Consider the following 26,477-nt stretch of genomic DNA (forward strand, 5'->3'; position numbering starts at 1 on the left):
TAGTTTTCTTTGCTTCTTTTGTCATTTTGTCCTTTGCACTATCCGCAGCTTCTACGATAGCACCAGTACCTGCAGTCAATTTTTCTTTTAATTTTGCATCTTCTTTTATCTCTTTAATAGCTGCATCTTTACTATCCTTGGTAGCTTGTGCAACATCTGCCGCAGTTTCCTCTATTTTTTCACCGATTTTTTTCGTTTCATCTGCTACTTTCTCATTAACTGCTTTCGTGGTGTCAGCAACTTTACGCGCATCTTTAGAAACTTCCTCAACAACTTTATCTTTTTTGTCTTTTGCTGCAGAGACAGTTTTGTCTTTAACAGCTTTTGCGTCAATGACGGTTTTATCAGCGACATCTTGAATACTAATAACAAGAGTTTCTTTTGTATCTTTCAAGTCTTTGATACCCGCAATTTTTTCTTTAGTTTGTTCTTGTTTCAAAATGGTTTCCTTCTTTGTCTCGTCTACAAATTCTTTTACATCCTCAGATACTTCTTCTACAGAATGTTTTGCGCTCTTGAATATTCCCGAAAGAAAACCACTACCCTTTTCTTTAGCTTTCTTTGATTCCTTAATTTTATCTTTCGTAGCTGCAGTACTTTCTGCTACAGCATCACTACCTGTTTTTAATTTCTCTTTTACTTGTACATCTTCCTTTACTTCTTTCGCCACGCTATCTTTAACATATGCAACACCTTGCGTGATGTCATCGACAATTCGTTTTTCATCTGTAACTATTTTATCGCCTGCCATTTTAGTGGCGTCGATAGTCTTTTCGACTTGATCAACTATTTCCTCAGTAACACGATCTTTCGCTTCTTTTGCTTCAGAAATCATGCGATCCGTTTTATGTTCCAGAGTTTTTAATTCGGCTTCTGCTGCTTCCTTGACATGCGTTTGCTCTAATGCTGCTTCCTTTTTCATTTCATCCAGGAATTCCTTTACATCATCTACTGTGCTGTCCATGGAATGTTTCGATCCTCTAAATATTCCCGAAAAAAATCCACTAGCTTTTTCCTTGGCTTTCTTCGCTTCTTTAGTTGCCTTGTCTTTAGTGACTTCTACTGAATCCGATATAGATTCAGCTTTGGTAGTTAACTTTTCCTTTATAATGTTAGCGTCTTCTTTTACTTCTATAACAGCTGCATCTTTAATATCTTTCACATCATGTCCAACAACTGCCACGGAAGTTTCTACTTTATCAACTACTTCTTTGGTCTTTGTGACTATGTCATCACGAGCTGCTTTCAAATCATGTGTTGCTTTGTCTATATCTTTGATAGCTATATCTGTCAATTTGTCTTTCGTATCTATCGCGACAGAAACTGTTCTATCTTTAGCATCTTCCACACTCTTAATGGTTTTGTCCACGGCATCTATTGCACTATGCATCACATCATCTTTTTTATGTTCTAATCCTTCTAATTCTTTAGTTGCTTCCTTTTTAGTATCGCTTACATATTCCTTCACATCTTCAGATAAATCTTCCGCAGTGTGTTTTGCACCTTTAAATATACCAGAAAAGAATCCACTAGTTTTTTCTTTAACTTTCTTCGTTTCTTTTGTTGTTTTATCTTTTGCATTTCCCGTAACTTCCGCAGCAACATCAGCATTTTCTGCTAATTTATCTTTTATGAATTTTGTATCCTTTTCCATTTCCTTGATTTCTTCTTCTTTAACATCTTTCACATCCCGCACGATATCTGCTGCAGTTTCTTCTATTTTTTCACCGAACTTTTTCGTTTCTGTTGCAACTTTTTCACCGGCTGTTTTTGTACTATCAGCAACTTTTTGTACATCTTTGGAAAGTTTCTCTGCAACTTTATCTTTCTTATCTTTTACAATTGCAACTGTTTTATCTTTCGTGTCTTTCACATGAGTGATGGCTTTGTCTACCGATTTTTGAACTTCACTTGCGACAACGTCCTTTTTATCTTTCAAATCTTTAAGCTCCGCAGCAATTTTTTCTTTAGTACGTTCTTCCTCCAAAACAGCTTCCTTCTTCGTCTCATCCATAAATTCTTTGATATCGTCAGTAGCATCTTCTACAACATGTTTAGCGCCTTTAAATATACCAGAAAAGAAGCCACCTGTTTTTTCCTTAGCTTTTTTTGCTTCTTTTGACGCTTTATCCTTTGCACTGTCTGTAGCATCCGCTGCCACATCAACGCCTGCTGCTAATTTTTCTTTCACTAATTTTGCATCTTCTTTTATTTCTTTAATTGCTGCATCTTTACTATCCTTGGCAGTTTGTGTAACTTCTGTCGCTGTTTCCTCCATTTTTTCTCCGATTTTCTTAGTTTCATCTGCTACTTTCTCACCAGCTGTTTTCGTGGCGTCAGTAACTTTTTGCGCATCTTTGGAAATTTTCTCAACAACTTTATGCTTTTTGTCTTTTATTACAGAAACTGTTTTATCTTTTGCTTCCTTCCCTTTATCGGCGGCTTTATCCACAATTTCTTGAACTTCACTAACAACATCTTTTTTATCTTTCAGATCTTTTAAACTTGTAGCAGCCTTTTCTTTGGCACGTTCTTCTTCCATTTCAGCTTCTTTTTTCGTCTCGTCCAAGAATTCTTTAACGTCGTCTGTCGCATCTTCTACGGCGTGTTTCACACCTTTAAAAATACCGAAGAAACCAGTTGTTTTTTCTTTAGCTTTTTTTGCTTCTTTTGCTATTTCCTTTGTACTATCGGCAGCTTCTGCTGCCACATCAGCGCCAGCTGTTAATTTTTCTTTCACTAACTTTGTGTCATCTTTTACCTCTTTGATTGCTGCATCTTTAGTATCTTTGACAGCTTGTGCAACTTCTGTCGCAGTTTCTTCTATTTTTTCTTCGATTTTATTTGTGTCATCTGCTACTTTCTCACTAACCACTTTCGTGATATCGGCAACTTTTTGCGCATCTTTGGAAATTTCTTCGACAACTTTATCTTTCTTATCTTTCATTGCAGATACTGTTTTATCTTTCGTGTCTTTTGCGTCAATGATGGCCTTGTCTGTGATCTCTTGAATTCCTGTAATCACGGCATCTTTTCTATCCTTCAAATCTTTAATATTTGCAGCAACATCTTCTTTAATACATTCTTTTTCTAATGATGCTTCTCTTTTCGTTTCATCCAAAAATTCTTTGACGTCGTCAGTTGTATCTTCCATCGTATGTTTAGCGCCTTTAAATATACCAGACAGAAAACCACTGGTTTTTTCTTTAACCTTTTTTACTTCTTTTGTTGCTTTATCTTTCGCATCTTCCGCGCTTTCTGCAGCAACATTGGCATCTGCTGTCAATTTATCTTTATCTTTCTTTGTATCCTTTTTCATTTCTTTAACTGCTGCATCTTTAGTGTGCTTGGCAGTATATTCAACATCCGTCGCGGTATCTCTTATTTTTTCATCAATTTTCTTTGTTTCCGTTGTTATTTTCTCATCAGTTGCTTTCGCAGTATCGGAAATTTTTTGAGTACCTTTGGAAATTTCTTCAACAACTTCATCCTTCTTGTCTTTTATTGCAAAAACTGCTTTTTCTTTTGCATCTTTCGTTTCAACAACGATTTTATCTACAGTTTTCTGAATCTCAGTAAGAGTTTCTTTCTTATCTTTCAGATCTGTCAGACTTGCAGCAGCTTTTTCTTTGACACGATCCTCTTCAAACGCAGCATTCTTTTTCGTCTCATCCATAAATTCTTTAACATCGTCAGCCGCATCATCTACAGCGTGCTTGGCACCTTTAAAAATACCAGAGAAGAAACCAGTTGTTTTTTCTTTTGTTTTCTTTACCTGTTTTGTCACTTTATCTTTTGTGTTATCTACTGTCACTACAGCAGCATCAGCACCTGCTGCCAATTTTTCTTTCACTAATTTCGTATCTTCCTTTATCTCTTTGATAGCTGCATCTTTAGTCTCCTTGGTAGTTTTCGCAATATCTGCCGCGGCATATTCCATCTTTTCATCTACGTTCTTTGATTCCGCTGTTACTTTTTCACCAATGGCTTTTGTTGTATCGGTCACTTTTTCAGCATCTTCCGAAATTTTTTCTACAAGTTTATCTTTCGTATCTTTTATTACAGAAACAGTTTTATCCTTGGCTTCTTTTATATCAAAGAAGGCTGTGTCTGCAGTTTGATAAACTTCGGTAACGACCGTATCCTTCTTATCTTTTAAATCTTTAATATTTGTTGCAACTTCTCCTTCAATACGTTCTTTTTCTAAAGAAGCTTCTTTTCTTGTTTCATCCAAAAATTCTTTAACATCATCAGATGCATCTTCAGCAATATGTTTTCCACCTTTGAAGATGCCGGAGAAGAAACCACTAGTTTTTTCTTTAACTTTTTTCGTTTCTTTCGTTGCTTTATCTTTTGTACTATCTGCAATTTCTGAAGCAGCAACAGCTGCTAATTTTTCTTTCATTAATTTTGTATCATCTTTTACCTCTTTAATTGCTGCATCTTTAGTATCCTTGGCAGCTTGTGCAGCTTCTATTGCACTTTCCTCCATTTTTTCTCCGATTTTCTTCGTTTTATCTGCTACTTTTTCACCAGCTGCTTTCGTGACGTCGGCAACTTTCTGCACATCTTTGGAAACTTCCTCTACAATTTTATCTTTTTGGTCTTTTAGTGTAGAAACTGTTTTATCTTTTGCTTCTTTCACTTTATCGGCAGCTTTGTCCAATGTTTCGTGAACTCCACTAACAATAGTATCTTTTTTATCTTTCACATCTTTCATACTTGCAGCAGCCTTTTCTTTGGCATGTTCTTCTTCCAGTTCAGCTTCTTTTTTCGTCTCATCAAAAAATTCTTTAACGTCATCTGTCGCATCTTCTACGGCGTGTTTCGCACCTTTAAAAATACCGGAGAAGAAACCAGTTGTTTTTTCTTTAGCTTTCTTTGTTTCTTTTGTCACTTTTTCCTTTGCATTATCCACAGCTTCTGTTGCCGCATCAGCGCCTGTTGCTAATTTTTCTTTTATCAATTTGGTATCTTCTTTTACTTTAATTGTTGCATCTTTAGTATCCCTTGTAGATTGTGCAACTTCTGTCGCAGTTTTCTCCATTTTTTCTCCGATTTCCTTCGTTTCATCTGCTACTTTTTCACCAGCTGCTTTCGTAGCATCGGCAACTTTCTGCGCATCTTTGGAAACTTCCTCGATAACTTTATCTTTTCTGTCTTTTATTGCAGAAACCGTTTTGTCTTTTGCTTCTTTTACTTTATCGGCAGCTTTGTCCAATGTTTCTTGAATTCCACTAACAGCAGTATCTTTTTTATCTTTCAGATCTTTCAGACTTGCAGCAGCCTTTTCTTTGGCATGTTCTTCTTCCATTTCAGCTTCTTTTTTCGTCTCATCCAGGAATTCTTTAATATCATCTGTCACATCTTCTGTAGCGTGTTTCGCACCTTTAAATATACCGGAAAAGAAACCAATTGTTTTTTCTTTAGTTTTCTTTGTTTCTTTTGTCATTTTTTCCTTTACATTATCCGCAGCTTCTGTTGTCGCATCAGCGCCAGCTGCTAATTTTTCTTTCACTAACTTTGTATCATCTTTTACCTCTTTAATTACTGCATTTTTAGTATCCTTAGCAGCTTGTGCAACATCTGTCGAAGTTTTCTCGATTTTTTCTCCGATTTTCTTTGTTTCATCTGCTACTTTCTCACCAGTTGTTTTCGTAGCGTCGGCAACTTTCTGTACATCTTTGGAAACTTCCTCGACAACTTTATCCTTTTGGTCTTTTAATGCAGAAACTGTTGTGTCTTTTGCTTCTTTCATTTTTTCAGCGGTTTTGTCCACAGTTTCTTCAACTTCGCTAACAACATTGTCTTTTTTGTCTTTCAGATCTTTTAGATTTGCAGAAATCTTTTCTTTGGCGCGTTCTTCCATTTCAGCTTCTTTTTTCGTCTCATCCAAGAATTCTTTAACGTCATCTGTCGCATCATCTATAGTGTGTTTCGCACCTTTAAATATACCGGAGAAGAAACCAGTTGTTTTTTCTTTAGTTTTCTTTGTTTCTTTTGTCACTTTTTCCATTGCGCTGTCCGCAGCTTCTGTTGCCACATCAGCGCCGGCTGCTAATTTTCCTTTCATTAACTTTGTATCATCACTTACCTCTTTAATTAATGCATCTTTAGTATTCCTAGCAGCTTGTGCAACATCTGCCGAAGTTTCTTCTATTTTTTCTCCAATTTTCTTCGTTTCATCTGTTACTTTCTCACTAGCTGCTTTCGTAGCGTCGGCAACTTTCTGTGCATCTTTGGAAACTTTCTCGACAACTTTATCCTTTTGGTCTTTTAATGCAGAAACTGTTTTGTCTTTTGTTTCTTTCATTTTTTCGGCAGTTTTGTCTTTTGTTTCTTTCACTCTATCGGCAACTTTGTCCACAGTTTCTTGAACTTCACTAACAGCTATGTCTTTTTTATCTTTTAGATCTTTTAGACTTGCAGCAACCTTTTCTTTGGCATGTTCTTCTTCCATTTCAGCTTCTTTTTTCGTCTCATCCAAGAATTCTTTAACGTCATCTGTTGCATCATCTATAGCATGTTTCGCACCTTTAAAAATACCAGAGAAGAAACCAGTTGTTTTTTCTTTAGCTTTCTTTGTTTCTTTTGTTACTTTTTCCTTTGCGCTGTCCGCAGCTTCTGCTGCCGCATCAGCGCCAACTGTTAATTTTTCTTTCACTAACTTTGTGTCATCTTTTACCTCTTTGATTGCTGCATCTTTAGTATCTTTGGCAGCTTGTGCAACTTCTGTAGCAATTTCCTCTATTTTTTCTTCGATTTTTTTCGTTTCATCTGCTACTTTTTCACCAGTATCCGTAGCGTCATCAACTTTTTGTGCAGCTTTGGAAACTTCCTCGACAACTTTATCTTTTGTGTCTTTTACTGCAGAAATGGTTTTATCTTTTACTTCTTTTGCTTTATCGATAGCTTTATCTGTAGTTTCTTGAGCTTTACTCACAGCAATGTCTTTTTTATCTTTCAGACTTGCAGCAGCCTTTTCTTTAACTCGTTCTTCTTCTAATACAGCTTCCTTTTTCGCTTCATCCATAAATTCTTTAACATCATCAGCTGCATCTTCTACGGCATGTTTCACCCCTTTGAATATACCAGAGAAGAAACCGCTTCCTTTCTCTTTAATTTTTTTCGTTTCTTTGGTAGCTTTGTCTTTAGCAGATGCTGCAGTACCTTCAGCTGATTCAACTTCGGATGATAACTTTTCTTCCATTTTTGCATCCTCCTTTATTTCTGTAATAATTGCATCTTTAATTTCTGTATCTGCTTGTACAACATCCTTCGCAGTGCTTTCTATTTTTTCATCTACTTTCTTTGTATCTGTTATAGCTTTTTCAGTAGTTGCTTTTGCATGATCTGTTGTCTTCTCTACATCTTTCGAAATTTTCTCCGAGACTTTTTCTTTCTTTCCTTTCACAATGGACACCGTTTTATCTTTGGATTCTTTAATGTCGGTTCTATCAGCAATGTCCTTCGCGCCTGTTACTAAAGCATCTTTTTTCGCTTCCAGATTTTTCAAGCTAGTGACTGCCACTTCTTTGGCTCGTGCTTCCTCTAAAGCAGCTTCTTTCTTCGTATCGTCTAAGAATTCCTTGATGTCGTCGGATGTTTCCTCTACGGCATGCTTCGCACCTTTAAATATCCCCGATAGGAATCCTGTACCTTTATCTTTTGCTTTTTTTACTTCCTTAGTCGTTTTGTCTTTTGCAGTTTCAGCGCTATCGACGACATCGCGTGTTTTCTCTTCTACTTTTTTGGCAATCACGTCTTTACTATCCTTAACAGCTTTACTAACGTCTTCTGCTGCAATTGTGATGTGCTGATCAACTTTTTTTATCTCTGTTGATAATTTATCATCTTTATCTTTCGAATTTGTCAATTCGCCCATGATATTTGCCATATTCCGTGAATCTTCCAGGAACGCTGCAGTTACTTTTCGTAAGTCTTCGTGGCCACTATCTGGCAATTCGAGCGAAGGTGTCTTCTCCTTAGATCTACTCCTGGATCTGGAACTTCTCGCTTGTTTGGGACTTCTAAATATACCGAAAATGCCGCTTCCCTTATCTTTTTCAACAGCTTCATCTTCGGGAATGATAGATTTTTTTATCTTCTCATCTATAGGCGGAGTTCTTGTAACACTCTCTGGTAACTCTTCTTCAGCTTGCTTCAAGTTCTCTGCCATCTGTATTGTGTCTTCTAGAAGTTTCGCCGTTGCCAATCGAATGTCTTCGTCTCCGCTATCAAAAGAGGTCTCCTTCGAAGAACTATGCTCTCGGGATCTGCTTCTCTTTTTACTTTTAAGTTTCGGGCTCTTAAACATACCAAAAAAGCCGCTACTCTTTTCTTTGATATCATCGCTTATCTCTTTTTCCGTCTCGGATGCTTTCGGTTCTGACGTATGGGATTTTATTTCTGCAGCAGGTTTTTTGACATCTTTTTTTTCTTCCTTTTGAATTTTCTCCTTGTCAATGTCCGCTTTCCCGTTTACCTCTTCGTGGATGGTCTTCCCAATCTTTATCGTGGTTTGTACAACATCATAAGATTTACTGACTTTATCCGCAGGAATATCGTCGTAATGAGTAGTCGACATGAAAGTACGTACCTCTTCTTTGGGAGTGACTTTTGTGCCATCGCTTTTGTACACAATTGGTAACACGCTAGAATCTTCAGCAACTTTCCGCGTATCATCCAAGAGTTTCTCCGTTACGGCTTTGATTTCCTCATCGCCGCTGTCAAAAGATGTTTCCTTCGATTTGAGCTTTTTGTCCTTGGATTTTGGACTCTTAAAGATGCCGAAGAAACTACTCTTCTCCTTTACTTGATCTTCTTCTTTTTCGTCATCCTTACTAAGTGACTGTTCATCCGTTGAAATGATCTTTGCTTTGCTTTTAGTATCCTCGATGACTTTCGCGCCAGTTTTCATGGCTTTTTCCGTTTCTTTTTCGATTATGCTAGGCACTTCGACAATCTGAGATGCTTCGGTCTCTTTCTCCTTTTCCTTCATTTGTAATTCCAATAATTCCTCGTTTTCCTTTGCGATTGCTGCCAGCTTTTTCTTTTCTTTTTTTGCGATTTGTTCTGCAGATTCTTTAGGTTTCTCAACATGAATAACAGGTAAGACAGATTCATCTTCATCTTTTTTAGACTTACTTTTGAACAAACTCGAGAAAAAGCTCGTCTTATCTTTACCGTCATCATCGGTCTCAGCAGCCTCTGTTTTTTTGTCTTCTTTCTCCACTGGCTTAGCAAGACCTTCATAAGGTACATGCATATCTGCAGCGATTCGTCGAGAATCTTCTAAAAATTCTACAGTAGCTGATCTTACATCGGGTGCAGTTGTGATTTCTGGTAATCTGCTGTCAAAATACGAATCCATTACTTCGGTAGAAGGAAATTCTGGCTGCTGTTCAGAAACTTTCGTTAGGACAGCCTTCGATTCCTCATCACCACTGTCAAAGGACGTGTCCTTTGAACCTTTCTTGCCTCTCTTCAATTTGGAGCCTTTAAAAATTCCTGAAAAAATTCCACCGCTCTTATCCTTTGTTTTCTTCTCTTCGTCTGATTTTTCTTCCGTGCTGTCTGCCGAATGCGGCACATTATAAACATCTTCATAAGCTGTTTTCACAATCTTCGTAACAGTCTCTTTATCCTTCTCCTTCTCCTTATCTTTATCTTTATTCCTGTCTGCTGGAGTTTTTATTTCTGACTTCTTTTGATCAATTCGAATTATTGTGTCGACCTTTACCGTTTTTTGCGTAACAATCGCGTCCGTAGGAACTGCGCCCAACTTTTCGTCGACTTCCTTACCCTCCTTAGATAATTTCTCTTTCTCGCTAACAACGTCTTTTTTATCGGGGGAAACTATTACCGTTTCTTTCGTAGTCACGGTCTCAGTCGGAGTCTGTTTTATTACCGTAGTCTTAGTTATTACTGTCTGATCTACTTTCGGATCGTCACTAACAGAAACTATTGTTTTTGAAGTGCTAACTTTGGGATCCGGCGTCCTATCACGATATTGTTTAATCATCGGCGGTTCGATACTAGGAATTTGCTCTAATTTGGGAACGAAACCTTCCGGCTCGGTGGCCGCTTGATTGAAATGAACATTAATTGCAGTCTGCCCTATTGCACCCCGCGCCTCTTTATTGTCCCGCGCATCATCATCATCATAAACCACCGACCACCCTTCCTTCGCTAACTTCCCCTTCTCTTTCTCTGCGTCTGCTATTACACCTGTTAATTAAGTATAATATATTTTAGGCATCTATATACGTGATAGCAAAATAAAGGAACACAATTTTATTGTCAATTTCGTCATCATTAGTGTAAGCTGGCTCGCTCTTTGATTGCTCTTTTGATTGAACTGCGGTTAGACTGTAGTAGTGTGGTTTGTGCGTGAAGTGTATGTGCTGTGGAGCAGCCATCTTCTCACTACATCGTTATATACGCAAGGCAAATGTGATTCAAGAAGGAGAAGTAACATCAATTGCTACCAACAATCAATACTGGTAACGTACATACGTACTTTGATTTTTCAATAAATTGTATTGAAACGTTCTCAGTAGCTTGCAATTTCGAAATGTTTTTCTGTGAAAATATTACAATTAGTATTATAATATTAATTATGAAATGAACGCTAAAGGTACTAAAATGAAGCTGTTAGAGAATATAAATTGGACATATATTCAGCTTCACAAAGAACTCTTGATTACTGTTTTAAATAACAACAACAGTCAATTGCTATTAGTAATGACTTTAGTAATTTTTAATTTATCTGTTATAGGTAAAGGAAACGATATTCTGATGGCCTATGCGACAACGATCTTTTCTAATGACAGCTGCTCCGTGCGCGCACACAATTAGGCCCACATGTTGGCCATTCATGCAACGCCAAATAATTGCAGCGAAACCTTGCTGAAACAAATTAATCTAAAAGTGTTCGCGAAATATTAAGGATATTAGTGGGGATGATTAAATGAAGTATATAAAAATTATTGTATATAATATAAGTAACAGCTGTTTGAGATAGGCCGAGATAAAATAATCCGTTATTATTTATATTAAAATAAAAGCAAGCTGGTAAAATTCTGAAGAGATCCGCATTGGCTTCCAGAACCTGTGAGTGGACGGCGTAGAGACAAATGTTTAGTGCTCACGTACGTTACTTGCACTCTGCAAACGTACGTTGTTCTTTATAAGCTGAGACAAATTTTTATGCATTGACGTGAATCGTGTCCACAATCATAATAATAATATTCCTTATTCATTGTATTAGCTTTTATTCAACCGCAACGTTTCGCTGAAATAAGATCGTGCACACTGTTGATTGAATACTTACGTACAAAAAATTAAAGCTTGCATCATAAATGACAATAATAAATCACAAGTGAAAATTCAATGTACGAAATAGATTAGCATTGAAATATAGCTGCTTCGAACCTATGTTATTGGCATATAATAGTCAATACGCCAATACAATTAAAAGTAATTATGTGCATTTGTTGTGACATAACTGCATAACAATAACATTTTTACAAATGAAGAAATAACATTCGTCTATAGGAATGTACAAGAAAATTCACCGAAAAACAGTATCATTAAGAGAAAAGACAATAATGCTAAACGCGTAAATAAATGTATAAAGCTATTTGAGAAACATAGTTGTACATCTCGTGCATTATTTGAAAATTTTTAAGCGAATAGACTTCATAACTATGAACACGATATCACTAAAAAGGAAAGGTATTTCCGATCTAATGAGATTTAGCGAGTTCGGCGAAACGCAGTTCATCGACACATGGTTAATACGAGTAAGTCGATCCCTTAGGATCAAGCGTGCGCCCGCAGCATTAATCCAATCATGCTGCTGAATTTATAGTATATGTATGTATAAATGTAATCTCGATTTGGCGATTTTTAACTCCGCTAAAACTCGATTAACGGCTGCCGATTCTTTGCCAGGAGTATTATAAGCACGGCCCCTCAACCCGCACCGTTCATTCCAATCGCTTTCAAAAGCTCACTTACCAGAGACTATCTTGTTGGCATCGGCGATCGCTTTCTGACGTTTTTTCTCCGGATCGTCCACTTCGTCGCGCAACTTTTTGCTCATCGTGTCGGTCGTATGGCATTTGTGCTCAAGGTAATCAGCCATCATGTCGCTGAGCTCTTTCTCGTCGCTCGCATATTTGTCTTTGATGGGGGTCGAGGTTCCGTTGAATACAGTGCCGTTTGTGATTGTGATGTGCTCTTTGGCTGTGAAGTGCAGAAAATGCGTAAACGAAGAGACACGGAGGTAACGCGAGCTGATGTGAGACATTGCATGACGAATGTAATGGATATATGTGGCCACAGTAAAATTGCTCGGTAAGCGTTGACTAACACGTTTTCTAAGTAAGCACGAGTAAAAGTGTTCATTCTGTGTATTTGATAACTATATAACACGCGTTGTGGCGTAGCGTGCATCATTCATTCAAGTATTGTGAGCCGTGACGTCACATTTTTTATTGCAGTATGTATTGTAATATAATAGAAGAAAAATGTATAATATTGAATAATTTTTGACAAATTGTACATGTAACGTTAAAACGCAATGCAAGAGCGAGTAATAATAAAATTAAATTTATAAATATTACTATTTGCACTTACGTTTATCGTGTGTGCCAGTGATACTGAGATCCTCCAATGATTCAGAGTCCTGGAATAAAGAGAGAATTGCGCTTTATCTTGGTGATTATAAGAATCCCACGCTCTTGGAGAAGTAGTTATTTGAGTAAATTACTGTTATGTATAAGCCTTTTAACTGTTGTAGCATACATAAAAGAGCTATTACAAGATATAAAGTGAAGTGGATAGTATCTTCTTCAATTGTGCTCAATAATAATATTCGTTAGATAACGAGAATAAGGTCAAACGATAAAATAGCATCTTTTATTAATGATAATTTGTTTTGTTGCATGACGATTTGAATTATACTACAATTATGCATATAGATTCTCTCTCTCTCTCCCAGATTTACATAAAGTGCGCACCTTCATTCTGTCAGACTCTTCATAATCAGGATCCATTTTAGGATCCATAGTTGCATCACGGCGAAGTGACGTGTCTCTCGACGGTCCTAATTCCTCCTTAAGAGAATCAAATCCTGGCTGATCCAGTCTGACTCTCGCCACAGCTTTTTCAACGTCGTCAGTCACTAACTCAACATTGAAGATACATTTGTTTACTATATCTTCTCGTCCGATCTTATTAAGAGCTTTTTCTAACGTGTTTCCTACAAATAAAGGACGTGATATTTCAATCATCAATATGAATTTTATATTTTTTTTTAAGTATATTTTTTTTAAGTACACTATAAATCAATATATTATTAATATTTATTTTAATACATGTATGTAATGTTACAAATTGTTTTCTATGTATTTTAAATATTACAAGTGTTAAATAATTTTAAAAGCAAGGATACATTTACAAGGATTCGATATTTGTATCATTAAAATTTATAATCAATTATATTCTTATTCACTTTTTTTTTAATTTTACACAGACCTGAATGTATTGCATTTTGCGAACGTTGGTAAGGACATCTTCGAAATATTATTAGGAGTTCGCTTGTATAACGATTATAATTTTCATATTCTTGATATAAAGTTATAAACATCGTTTTCCTTTTTCTATTTATATATTTTTTTATATATTTTTAAAAATCAAAATAATTAAAATTTAACAAATTTAAAATAGAACAATCTTAAAACACGTATTATTTTCCCGAGAATTTTTCCGCAAGAAATATATCGAAAAAATATTAAATAATCTCGGCAATATAGATTCACATAAATACAAGTAATTCGGAGATATGTAAAATCGATATAAATAAAGAAGCAGAATTTAATCACTTTCACTGCACGACTGTCGATCACGTACTGCGGAATCACGACTACTTGTTATTTCTGCTGATTGCAGAAACACCGTGAGTTATGTGCAAGTCAATGCCATTAGCAGGAAGGAAGGAGAGGGAACGAAGCGTGTAGGCATAATAATGCACAATGAGATCATCACATATCTACGTTGCTAGAAAAGATTCCTCACGCCTGACTCAACTATAGCGCGCGTGTCTAATTAATTGACCTTGCTAGGAAACAAGTTTTTTTTAAAGTTATCAAGGCAAGCTATCACAACTCTTATTCACCGAAAATTAACATGCTATGATGTAAAGGTAAATAAATTACGTAATGTCTCACCTGTAGCTTTGTTTCCACTGTTTTGCCAGATTTTGAACATGGCAGCAGCCTGTTGTGCAGGTTTATCGGGGTATTCTTGTTTTATTAGAGCCACGTCGTTAGGTGGGATATTCAATTCTTCTGCTAATGGTTCCCAATCTTTATCCAATAGATTGGCGATATCTGTTAATCGAATGGTCGCTCTATGTATTGCATCTGGTCTGCCTAAAAATAATATTTGATGTATAAAATAGAAGAAAATTTTGATAACAAATGAAAATTAATAATTAATTTTCATTTTATTACACACATTGTTATAGTTTACACATACTTATTCCACCATCTCGTAGGAAACTATAGTTCTTTGACAATTCCAACAAATCAAGCTCGGAGACCGCGGTATCCGGAGAAATTTTTTCCGGCAGCAAAATATTTAGTGTACAGATTGGCGTTTGCGGCAGTTCACCTCTCGGAACTTTAGGTTCGCTCATAAACATAATTCGACCCATCATATCAGCGGCATCCGGATCCTTTATTCTTGCGGTAAACGGAACTCTATTTTCCTTGAAAGCTCTAAACGGTAATTGCAGCTGTTCACCCGTTTTCAGAACGGGTACAAGATTTCCCGAAAATTCCATATATTGCGTTTTTCCTTCAAGAACCTACAGCATTAAAAAATTTAATGACATCTTAAGTAACTAAGAAGCATATACTATGCATAACTCACGAACACTTTAACGGCATTTTTATTGTCGACAGTTACCTCGACGTCTCTACTCTTTGCAACTTCTGTAAAATGTTCCTGATGCTCTAAAGTTTTGTCTTCTTTGTCGTCCGTCATACAGAATACACGTAGTCTCGCTTCCAATGGATCTACTCGTTTTGCAAACACGACGAATCTATCGTAAAGCAAGTATCAAAATAATTACTTCCTGTATAATTTGCATTTCTATGTAATTTATTACTAAAAATTCATATATGTCACACATATATATCACATCAATTGAAACGTACTTAGCCATAAAGGGCACATGTGTCGCGTGCGTGTATAGTTCCGTGGCCATTTTCGTGGCATCGGAAATGTTACGGCAGTCCATTAACCAGAAGCGGGCGGAAACTGTGGTGGTGAAGGAAACGCAATCTTTCACAAAGGTCAACGGCGTCGAGCCTGTGACATCCTCCCAGACTGCCCGAGTCTGACCCCCTGAACGACATACATGCCAAGTCCAATAACATTATTAAAATATGTCCGTGTTGCAAATGCGCAGGTGATAAAAGTGAAATGTGTGTGGTATATTGCACGACCGAGATTAAATACGAGCAATTAATTGAATACAAATCAGGGGATATGTATAAATAATGTTGGATATTAATAATAATTAATAATTCATTCAAATCAGACAAAGGAAACTTCGCATTTAAAAACGGTCGCTGTAAGTGCGCTGTTGTTAGGTGCTTTTTATCAATGTGTGAATGTAATATAAAAATAAATACATGATCGACTAAATGATAATGCTTGCAAAATCAAGAGGAAGCGTTATATACGAAATGTGTAGAAAGCAATTATAGGTGTATGAATTTAAGATAAAAATTAAGTGATAAATAGGAAAAATACTACCCTAAAGTATTAATCAATATGTATTTGTTATTTTATTTAAAAAATGATTAAAATAATGACATTAAAATTTTAAAAGAAAGATAAAAAAATCACAATTATGTATTTTTTTCTGAGAACGATTTTAGGGATATTGTAATATTAATACTTGAAATATATTTTTAATAGATTACGATTAAAATAAAATTAAATGTGATAGTATTCAGTGTATATGTAATATTGTTATATAAATCTTTTTAGATTATATGATTGGGTATTATAAAGGACATTATATATAATCCCATATATACATATACATATACCTACATATATGTACATATATCACGAGTATAACTTCATATAAGTCACAAATTACTAATACATTAAAGCGATTACCAGACAAACGAATGTGCTGAAACACATTTAAAGTTAACTCTTAACAATGGGCTAGGTATAGTAAAATGTTATCTACTTTAATTGATAATCCATACCTAAATGACTCAATCCTAACAATATGCAAGCATTAACAATGAATCACAACAAGATATGTATACAATAATGATACTCAACGAAATGTTTCTATGAAACATGCAGCTACCATCTCCCTTTTAAATCTCTATCCGAAGATGCTCGGGACATATCTCGATAATGGATAACAAAAGAAATTATTTAAGACAAAACATGACATATCTTCCAACATTCACATACATAAATCGATTTTTCCCATTTAAATGAAAATGTTTAAGTGAAAAATCATACTGAAACATTTTTACATACTAGTGCAAGTTAGGAATCGTACAGACATTTACGTTTACCATACTAAACATAAATGAGTTACAAAAGTGCTGCTACCATTTAAGCAATCCTCTCGTGCAACGTACGATACTTGGTTCGATCGTAGTCCCGAGCGACCTGAGAACAGACAAGATAGCCTACCGACTGCGTTCATGCTTGCTAAACTACAATTAAATCCCCGAATAGATACTCGAATGCGCAATGTAAGTTCGGCAAGAGCATATATGTACACCAAAGGTGTATGCGGTGTATAATATTAATTCAGCCGTTTATCGGTAAGAGATTTTCCAGTAAGACGGTACGCTGCTCTACAATGTTACGTGCAAGCATATATTACCAGTTATGCTGCACAGGAGTCTCAAAGTCGGCGCATCTCCGGAGTATTGGTTGATCATGCCTTTATTAGCCGCCTGTGGTACTGGAATAGTTAAAGTTATCGGCTTGTGGAACTTTCTTCGTCTCGGTTCGACGGTAACAATCGGCGACACAGCCACTCTATTTCCAAGTAATTTGGCCACTAGATCCGCCGGTATAGGATGTGCCTATATGTTACAATAAATAACTTGTGGAAAGGTCTAGGTCTGGAGAATATTATTAGATTATAATCAATTATTTATTTTTGCTTTTTAAACCAAAAGTTTTAATTTCTCAATTTATAGAGACATAGGCGATTAAAATTAAAAAATGATCAATTTCTTTGCCTATATGGTAAGTAACTAAACGTATTTAAATGCCAAAGATGCAGATGGGAATGTAAATATAATATATTTAATCGAATGAAGAGAAACGGAAAAATACCTGCAGACCGACTCTGATCTTCTTAGTAAGGGCCGCTTGCGGGAAGACAGCTTGTACTTGTGGTACAGCGGATGACGACACGGTGCCGCCTTCGGGACCAACCGCATGGACCTCTTGCCGGATGCGAGATACTACCGCGAAGTAATGTGGGAAATCTACAGTGAGTATCCTTACGATACGAGACGTTTGGAGATCTTCTAGCTGGCTTAGCTCTGGAAATGTAAATGTCCTTTAACTCAATGTTTGTTCTCTCTTGAGAATCACTTGGGAATCGTAGAAAGGAAATTTGAATCATACCTTCTCCCTCAAAGCTCTCGTTAAGCACATCTTGTACAGCCTCCTCGCTGGCTTCCAAGGTATGCTCGCGCCAGGTCTCTCCGTTGTCTGATCGTAGAATTACTATTTCTCGTTCCTTTCCGCGCAGCGACGCGAAATGTGGTACTTCTATGATAACAGGGCTGTACAAAAACATGTCTTAACATTTGAAAAGGATTTGTCGTCATAATCATCAATTGTATAATAAATAATAAAATTATTCTAAAAGGCAAATCTTCAGTTATACTTTATACTTAGTACGAAAATACGCAATAAGTATAAACCGAAAGTAATCGGAACAAAAAAATAAAATTATGAAAAATGTTTGAAGAACATACCCCAAGAATTTTGCACCGACAGGACCTAATTCGAGGATGCGACTGGCTAACGCTTCTCCCTCCATCAGGGGAGGTGGGTTTGTCAATTTGTCTCTCCTCAGGTATCTACAAGTGACGCGCATAGGCATTGCGGCTTTACGCGGTGGAACAATCACGCGGACGCCACTATGCCTGCATCCGCGCATCGCACCGCCTCTTGCATCCACCAAGAAGGAAACCAGGAAACTGAGGAGATTTTGAGAATGCGTTATATTCATTTACTTACGACACACACATTATAAGAAATCGTTCGGAACAATATAAAAAATTGCAATAAAAAAATTACATTATATATGTGGAGGCTGCTTGCAAGATACATACAGTCAAGGTCTATTTTAGGTACGCAAAAATATGTGTGTCCTCGACATTACTTTCGCGCGCGTGTATTGTTTCGTTGAGCTATTAAACGTTTACAGCAATTTACTTTAATTTCCATATGAAAATAGAACAATTTTATTATATATTATTTGTATTCTGAAAGATTCCGCTGTAAACGATATAAAAAAGTTAGAGAATAGAGTGTTACAGCAATGTTTGACCACAATTTCATGGAAATCACAATAAAAAATACCACAGTAAAAAATAAAAAATTGAGCTTATATATATATATATAATATAATTCTAACATCAATGTCAGTCACAATGCACTGGATAACTCGTAATTAATTATTACGAAAAGTGCGCAAAGCCAGAAAGCATAATTCTTGAGAAATTGTACTATATAAGCGTGATATCTGTGAATCGGAGATTATGATTTTATGAAATTATTGTTAAAATTTAGAGACAATGCGCTTTGATCGCGGTAATATCATGATATTATCGACTGTAACGTGTCTTTCCTACAGTGACAGTGAGATAATTTGTGAGATAATTTAACTACATTCTACCGACACCTAATTATTGTGCGTAAATTAAATTAATTACTTTGGCTTAATGTAATGTGAATAAGTAAGACTATACAACAATAAAGGAATGTACAGCAAAATAAGATATAAATAAAACAGCTATACATCTATACAGGTCGAATCCATGTGGACATTTTTATGAGATGAAACGATACTATAACTATACAAGGTGTTTGTGTATATATAAGTGGCAAAATAAGAGATAAATAAAACGGCTACATATGTAGGCCAAATCTATGAATATTCCTACGTGAGATGTCTATCATATGGATGTGATACAGTCGCAAGCATCAAACTATCGACATTGAATGCAACGAAAGTGTCATCTAATTCGATTAAAACAAATTGGTTTCATTCAGTCGCCCTTAAACTACCGCATACAACGATGTCGGTGCCGAGAATCTCACTGATAAGCCTGTGAAATATTCACAAGAGAATTGTGTAATGTATATACAATACATCACGCAGCGGACAGCTCAGCAAGAATGTTCCACGATATTGACACTTGTCGATTATTACGGTTGTTCAAATATGAAGTTACTAAAGAGTAGCCGCAATTAATTTGTTTTTCATTTTAAGTTCCATCTAAATTCGTCGACGCCTCTGTAAATCGCGTTTATGTTTTTATTGAATAATTTATCGCCGAGAACGTAGAAAATATTCCAGATAACTGCAAGGCATACGTGCCTGCTATTCCATTCATTATGCACTTTTTCATGTCAAGTTTTACTGATTTCTCAAGAAATTAAATTTTATGACTCATCTTTCATTAAACGAGCTGTGTTTGCCGAGCGATGTATGATGTACGATGTTTCTAAGAATAATAAAAATCAGCGACTACAGAAGGTTGTGCGGCGACATATATAGGCTGTGTATAACGACGGAAAGAAGAATAATCGAAAGAAAATCAAGGGGGTGATGTATATACACGGCAAACTGCAGAAGCTAAGATTGATGAGAAGATCACTTACTTTCTCCACTGTGGAATTCTGCTAGTAGCGCAAATAAAATAACAGAGAGGATCGGGAACAAAATAAAAAACGCGTTAGTATTCATTCGTTCATAAACATGATGATGAGATGATATAATAAAGAGATGATATATCGCTAATATTGGCACATTTTTACAAAATTTTTGTTCGTAAAATCAAATTCAATTTACACGAGATATTTGATTCGTTATGTGATTCTTTTTCTCTTTAATCTTTTTTGATTCGTTTCCATTGTGTTTCGTTTTCGTAAAATGTGCTTCTGTTCATGATAATAATAATAATAATAATAATAATAATAATAATAATAATAATAATAATAATAATGATAATGATGATAATGATGATGATGATAATGATGATGATGATTGTCGCTGATCACTTCGTAAAGTGCACTCATCACACGCAAGCCACTTTTCTATTGTACACGACTACGAAACAAGAAATAACAATAATAATTATGTATTATAGTAGAGAGAAAAACGTAACACACTCACACTCTGCGAAAAGAAGACACGTACTTCGAGGAAAGAAACTTAAAATAATGACGCTCCGAAATCTGTTGTGATCTGGAACAGTGATCGTCTTCGACTGTACACGAGAATTCAAATTCATTTAAACTGCATCGCTTCAAAATTATTAGCAAACTAATTAACGCAACAGATTCCGTTGCGTGTAATCCGCGCGAAATAATCTAACTTAAAATAATTATACAAGAGAAAAACATCCAGTAGCAACTATTGCAACGTTGACATCTTCTTTCTACTTTCTACTATTTAACAATTTGTTGGAAGAACGATTCTTTTTTTTATAAATATTAACATGCTTAATATCCTGTCATTCATTTTTGGACAGATCAATTACAACTGTATACCGTTACTTTTATTAAGTAACCAATAATATAATTTTCTTTTTTATAGATATATTAATATGTTTATTGTCACTAGTAATAATAACAATTTGCATAATAACAATTTGTCATTATGCAAAAAAATTCATAAAACAAGAAGACTCGTTTATCAAATTCAGCAGGAAAGGGAAGATAACGTAAAGGTGTACCTGTCCCTCCACATCCCTTGTCCCTTCGATGCGGTACTGAGAGCTGCCAGCGAGATGCATAGGGACTCTAGGGACTCGCTATTCTCAAAATAAAACTAAGTTTGATTATCCGAATAATAATCTTGCTTATCATGCTCATGCTTATCTCGCTCATATAAGTAGCACTCTTTTCTGTTGTCATTACATTCATTTTTAATCATTACAGAAGTGCTCTGTGCTTTTCTTTTGAATATATAGTGTCACGTGCAGAAATAATTCGATCAAGAATGTTGCATCATTGTTAAACAGAAAGGCGAAACAACGATCAAGATTTTCTACGTAAGAGGAAAAAATTTTATTATTGCGAATATTCTTCACTCTGTCCAAATCAGCCAGGCGGTTAATACAAATTGTCAGTGATAAACGAAAGTACATTGATCAAAGAATCGTTCGTCCAAGTGAAATGTAAAAAACAGCATGCTAAACACTAAATAATCGAACTTCGCTACAAACAAGCAGGCTGTAACCAGAATATCAAGCGTTCTTGTTGAGCTGATTGAATGACTGTAAACTATCGCAAATCCTGTTACGAATTAAATATAAAACAAATCGTAGCACAAAAAATTCATTATGAACAATATATCACGTGTTTCGATACTACGTTTCGATACTACGTTACGTTGTGTTACGATCTTATATGATTATGTCTCACAGTCAACAAGTTAACTTATATACATATTATAATGACATATATAATATACATATGTATATATATTAAGAAATAAACGAACGAGAATATATATTTCGTGAGAATTGAAATATTTAAGCTAAATTTTCATACATGTGGCATATTTCTTTTCTTTCTATATCGGACACATTTACATTGAAAAAGTATTTTCTAAAGTAGTTCTAAATTAATGTATACCACAATGTGTATGCTAAATCTAATACAGATTCGAATTAAGTAAATATTGCACACGATTTGAATAAAATATCATCTATTATGATATATGGATATTAGGCAAATAAATTATCAACGATCGCACGTTGATAACAGTGACGTAAATCTTTAGGCTCAACATGAGAACAAATATGAAACCATTTATATTGTGAAACTTGTGTACAATCATGTATACATTTCCATCCAGATTCGCAAAATGCATAATTTTATTCTTTCAATATTTTTTTTCAATTTAATATTTCACATATTAATATTTTACTAACACGTTCATTTTATAATGTTTTATTTATGATTTTATCAACAATAATAATAAATAATCTCGATTAAAGAAACAATGTCTAAAATAAAATAAGAGTAAAGAAAATTATCGACCACCATATTGCTTATAATTATATAAAATCTGTTTTGTTACCAATCAGAAATTAAGATGATCAAATTAAAGTAATGAGTAATTCATTAGATAGCCAATCCATTTGTAAGGTTAATCACAGCAGAAAACTTTCACCACACACAAACTACATCATACTATAATACACATCATTATTGTTTCGTAGTATCAATACAGCATCGATCGCAATATGTATATCGGAGTACAAGGCCGCGTAATATATCGTAGATTGCATTTCCCGTGATATTAGATTAGATAATAATTTTATTTCACCTAAAATTAAAAATCTCCACAATTACAATAGAAAAAGATTGGTGCGTGTAAAACTGAGCGAAATTTTGACATTAAATCAATATCAAGACTATTTTCTTATTATATTACGTTAAAAATATTAAAGCCTGATCTCTAAAATCTCTTAAATCTCTAAAATAGAATAAGAAAATAAAATATTATATTTGTTTTGTTTACTCGAGATTGTAAAAACGACGATTTCCGTAGAACAATAATAATCATTCCAAGCTGCTTCGTATATACTATTAATACTATATTAATGAAGTTTTCAATTTTACATATATGCAAGACATTTTTCTCACTGTCGAATAAATTCAAATCCGTAAATATTAGATCATCAGTAATATGCGTCGAATTTTGAGCATGTCGTAATGTTATAATTTTAATATTATATACGGCACACCATGCAATTATAATTTGATCTTGCTGATTAATGTCTTTTTGATGTCTTAATTATCAATAGAAGGAAATAACATTTACTTGAGTTAAATCAGAAAAAATTATTACGATCATGAACACTTAAAAAAATCCTTTATATGTATTCCTTACATTGTTTATTATGGTTTAATCGAGTATTAAAAATTTTAAATTCAATAATATTTACAGTAAAATTTGTTGCACAACTTTTCAATACGATGCAAAAAATGTATCTTTTTGAGCTTAAATTGCAGAATTTAAATAAAATTCCGAAATAAATCATATAATTGTAAAAAATGAAATTTCGTCATTTTAAATATCCTTTATTTTAATTTTAATTAATAATGCTAAAATGAGATAAAAAAAAGTAGATGTAAAATATTACATACCCGACATGCACAGGATGCCTATTGATGTCTACATTGTCTGGTTTAAGATTGGCCGCGTTTGTACGTTGATAATGTTCTTTCGTAATCATCTCTGTTATGGTTGGCGCTAGAAAACACATTGCCATGCACGTTAAATTTATTTTCCGAGGATGAGCTAATCTGATTAATGCAATGTGCAGAATAATTGAACGTTCGGTTCTGCGATACGTAGCGGAATATTAAGTGCTACAAAACATACAGCTACTATCTCGCGTTCCTCGTGTAATCTATCAATATAGCAAAATTATCGAATTATCAGTAGAATTGTATAAACAATGGATAAGATAGATAAAATCGCTTAAAAAATAATATCGGGACAGAGAGAATACGTAAATATAGAATAAATTCCAAATCTAATTTTTAGCAAAATCATCAATAATTAATGAAAAAGATTCGAAAGCACAGATAAAGACTTGATGATATTACTGTGGCGAACATATCTGGCGAAATGTACGTGAGGACCCAATTATATGTTTACTTACCTCCGGAATGTCGATTATCTCTCTCGTCGTCCGTCACATTCACGCGCATCGAGTCATCCCCCATGGATTTCATGTCATCAACAGTCATGTATCGGTACTGCTGTTGGTCACTAAGCATTGGATCTTCACCTGCGATAAATATTAGACTTAATAATGTAAACAGAATGACACAGATATTGTAGATATATCGTGAGAGAGAGAGAGAGAGAGAGAGAGAGAGAGTCCGAGGAGACGAATAAGATTTTTATATTTTGGAGTATTGTCGAGTTCAAATAAATTGTACGATATGTGAAGATATATTCTCTACGGAAGTATGCGTACAAGTGAGAATGTGAGTTATGTGAGCCTGCAAATAAGGAAGAAACCATCGCCAAATACATTGCAATGAAGCTGAAAAAGCAATATCTGTAGTTTGATGTTTCTGTAGGGGAGCACGTGGCTTGTCTAATGATTTAGAATTTTTGCTAAATAAACCAAAACTGTATACAATTGCCGCTGGAAGGATTTAGTTCTATTAATTCTTGTATGTACGAAACAGAAACATTCATCTAGGATTAAATATATCAGGCGATTTTAAATTATTTCAATAGTGTTCTTAAGTGTTTTCAAATCGCAGACACCACTCGTTGATCCGAATGGAAAACAGAGCAGTTATTATATTGTGCAGTAGTTATAATGGTTACATTTAGTCTTGCAAAGGATCTGAGTCACTTATAGCATTGCTTCAATCCTATTTATCTTTATCGTATAACAAAAATTATTGCTATGTAAAATATAATCTCCTTCTCAAACAAGATATTGTTACAATTAATGTAGTTACACAAATAAGATATTTGTGTAATTATATTAATTGTAAGTAAAAGTTTGTAATTTATACATTCTGTTTTGAACATCTGATGGTACGAAAAGAAGAATAAGCTATGCGATTTAAATGAATCCTTTAATAACAATGCGACAAAAGCAGAATGAGATTATAGAGAATTTAACTATAAAGAAAAATGGTCTTGTACGTAATGAAATTAATAAATGCAATGATAAATTATAGAAGCGATTATTAAGATTAGTAACATTTCATCGATAAAATGAGACTTAAAGTGAATGAATTTTTTCTTTTGCCCACTTAATCCGAATCTAATCAAAATTCAAAATCACTCCTATATTTCAGATATTTCAGATATTTCTTTCAATTTTATATTTATATAAAACAAACATTCATTAATGACGTCTAATAAAGATCAGGCGTCAGCCAATTTTATTCAAAAAACTGAAGAGGAGAAGGTGTATGGGTGTCGCGTACTAACGACAGGGTGTCACGAAACACGTCATACCTTCTATCAATTGGGGTCACGGTTAGGTACACCTCACACCCAAGAGGCACGCATAAACGAGTTATTCGCGGTAGGATAGAGGTTGGAACGTATATGAACCGTATCACATTTTTCATACGACTGAGACGACTCGCTTTATGAGCGTTATCAGATGTTTCAAGAATGTAGGTCATGATTATCTAATGAACGGTCAGCCTACAAATTCGCCTCCCACAACGTTTTTCGTACCGTTACCATCATAATCACAAATTAACTTCGCGGGGTTTAATCTGCATGCAGATTGAGAATGTTGGAAAGAAACTTCACACGTTAATTGTTTGACAACCGCATTTTTTCTTAAGAATTATTCCGAAAAACATTGTATTTTTCTCATCTTCGGTATCTCTCTTGTGAGACTTATTATCTCTTGAAATAGAATCGCCTATGACTAAAGCGAAAAAAATCTTGAAAGGCAATTAATAAACATACACGTACGGCAGAGATTGTTGCAACAGCGTTGCTAGAAATGTATAATAAACAATCATTAATTATTACAATGTCAAGAATATTATACAAGAAATATAATAAACATATTGAAAAATATTACTTAAAATGTTATAAAAATATGTGATACATAATAATAAAAAAGAAATCAGAAGGGGCAACTAATATGATAATCTGGAATATCAATTTCTTGATCAATGGTTTAATTAACATAGTTTTTCAAATTCAAGTGATTTAAATTTCGCTCAGTTTCATTGTTTTTCGGCGGAATGCAACGAATTTGATGTAAATATCTTTGGCACGCCGACGTCCACGTTCTTCGAGGACATTCCTGAGCTACATTTCACAATGATTTCGGCGCAGTTCTAGGAAAATCTAACCCAGTTCAGCCATTACCCCATTCTCTTATGGTTCGCCCATGACGTGACGTCAAGAGCTATCCGCGGAACTTGTGGTGTTGCTCGTTAATATCTAAAATTAATGTAAACATTTGAAACGGACGATGATTGCGCCGCCGCGCCATGCCGTAAGAAATTGTAACGTAGAAGCGCTAATTTTAACAATGTTCAAGGACACGATAGCCAAAGAGCTGTGACGATTCCGCTTCTCTCTTTCTTCTCCATTCTCTCTCTCTCTCTCTCTCTCTCTCTCTCTCTCTCTCTCTCTCTCTCTT

At 34.9% G+C, this 26,477-nt stretch overlaps 1 protein-coding gene across 1 annotated transcript in view; it reads right to left on the reverse strand.

The window, feature by feature from the left end:
• LOC105625877 overlaps positions 1–26,477 on the reverse strand; it is an 84,465-nt gene that overhangs the window by 16,008 nt on the left and 41,980 nt on the right. The window contains 15 exon segments of the mRNA XM_012207187.1: positions 64–10,230; positions 12,025–12,252; positions 12,646–12,694; positions 13,029–13,270; positions 14,238–14,441; positions 14,548–14,878; positions 14,980–15,115; positions 15,231–15,420; positions 16,943–17,147; positions 17,404–17,615; positions 17,701–17,861; positions 18,057–18,281; positions 19,972–19,992; positions 23,473–23,578; positions 23,994–24,122. Of these exon segments, the coding sequence (XP_012062577.1) occupies positions 64–10,230; positions 12,025–12,252; positions 12,646–12,694; positions 13,029–13,270; positions 14,238–14,441; positions 14,548–14,878; positions 14,980–15,115; positions 15,231–15,420; positions 16,943–17,147; positions 17,404–17,615; positions 17,701–17,861; positions 18,057–18,281; positions 19,972–19,992; positions 23,473–23,578; positions 23,994–24,122 (12,606 nt within the window).

The sequence above is a fragment of the Atta cephalotes genome (genome assembly GCF_000143395.1).
Source record: "Atta cephalotes unplaced genomic scaffold scaffold00004, whole genome shotgun sequence".
NCBI classification, from domain to species: domain Eukaryota; kingdom Metazoa; phylum Arthropoda; class Insecta; order Hymenoptera; family Formicidae; genus Atta; species Atta cephalotes.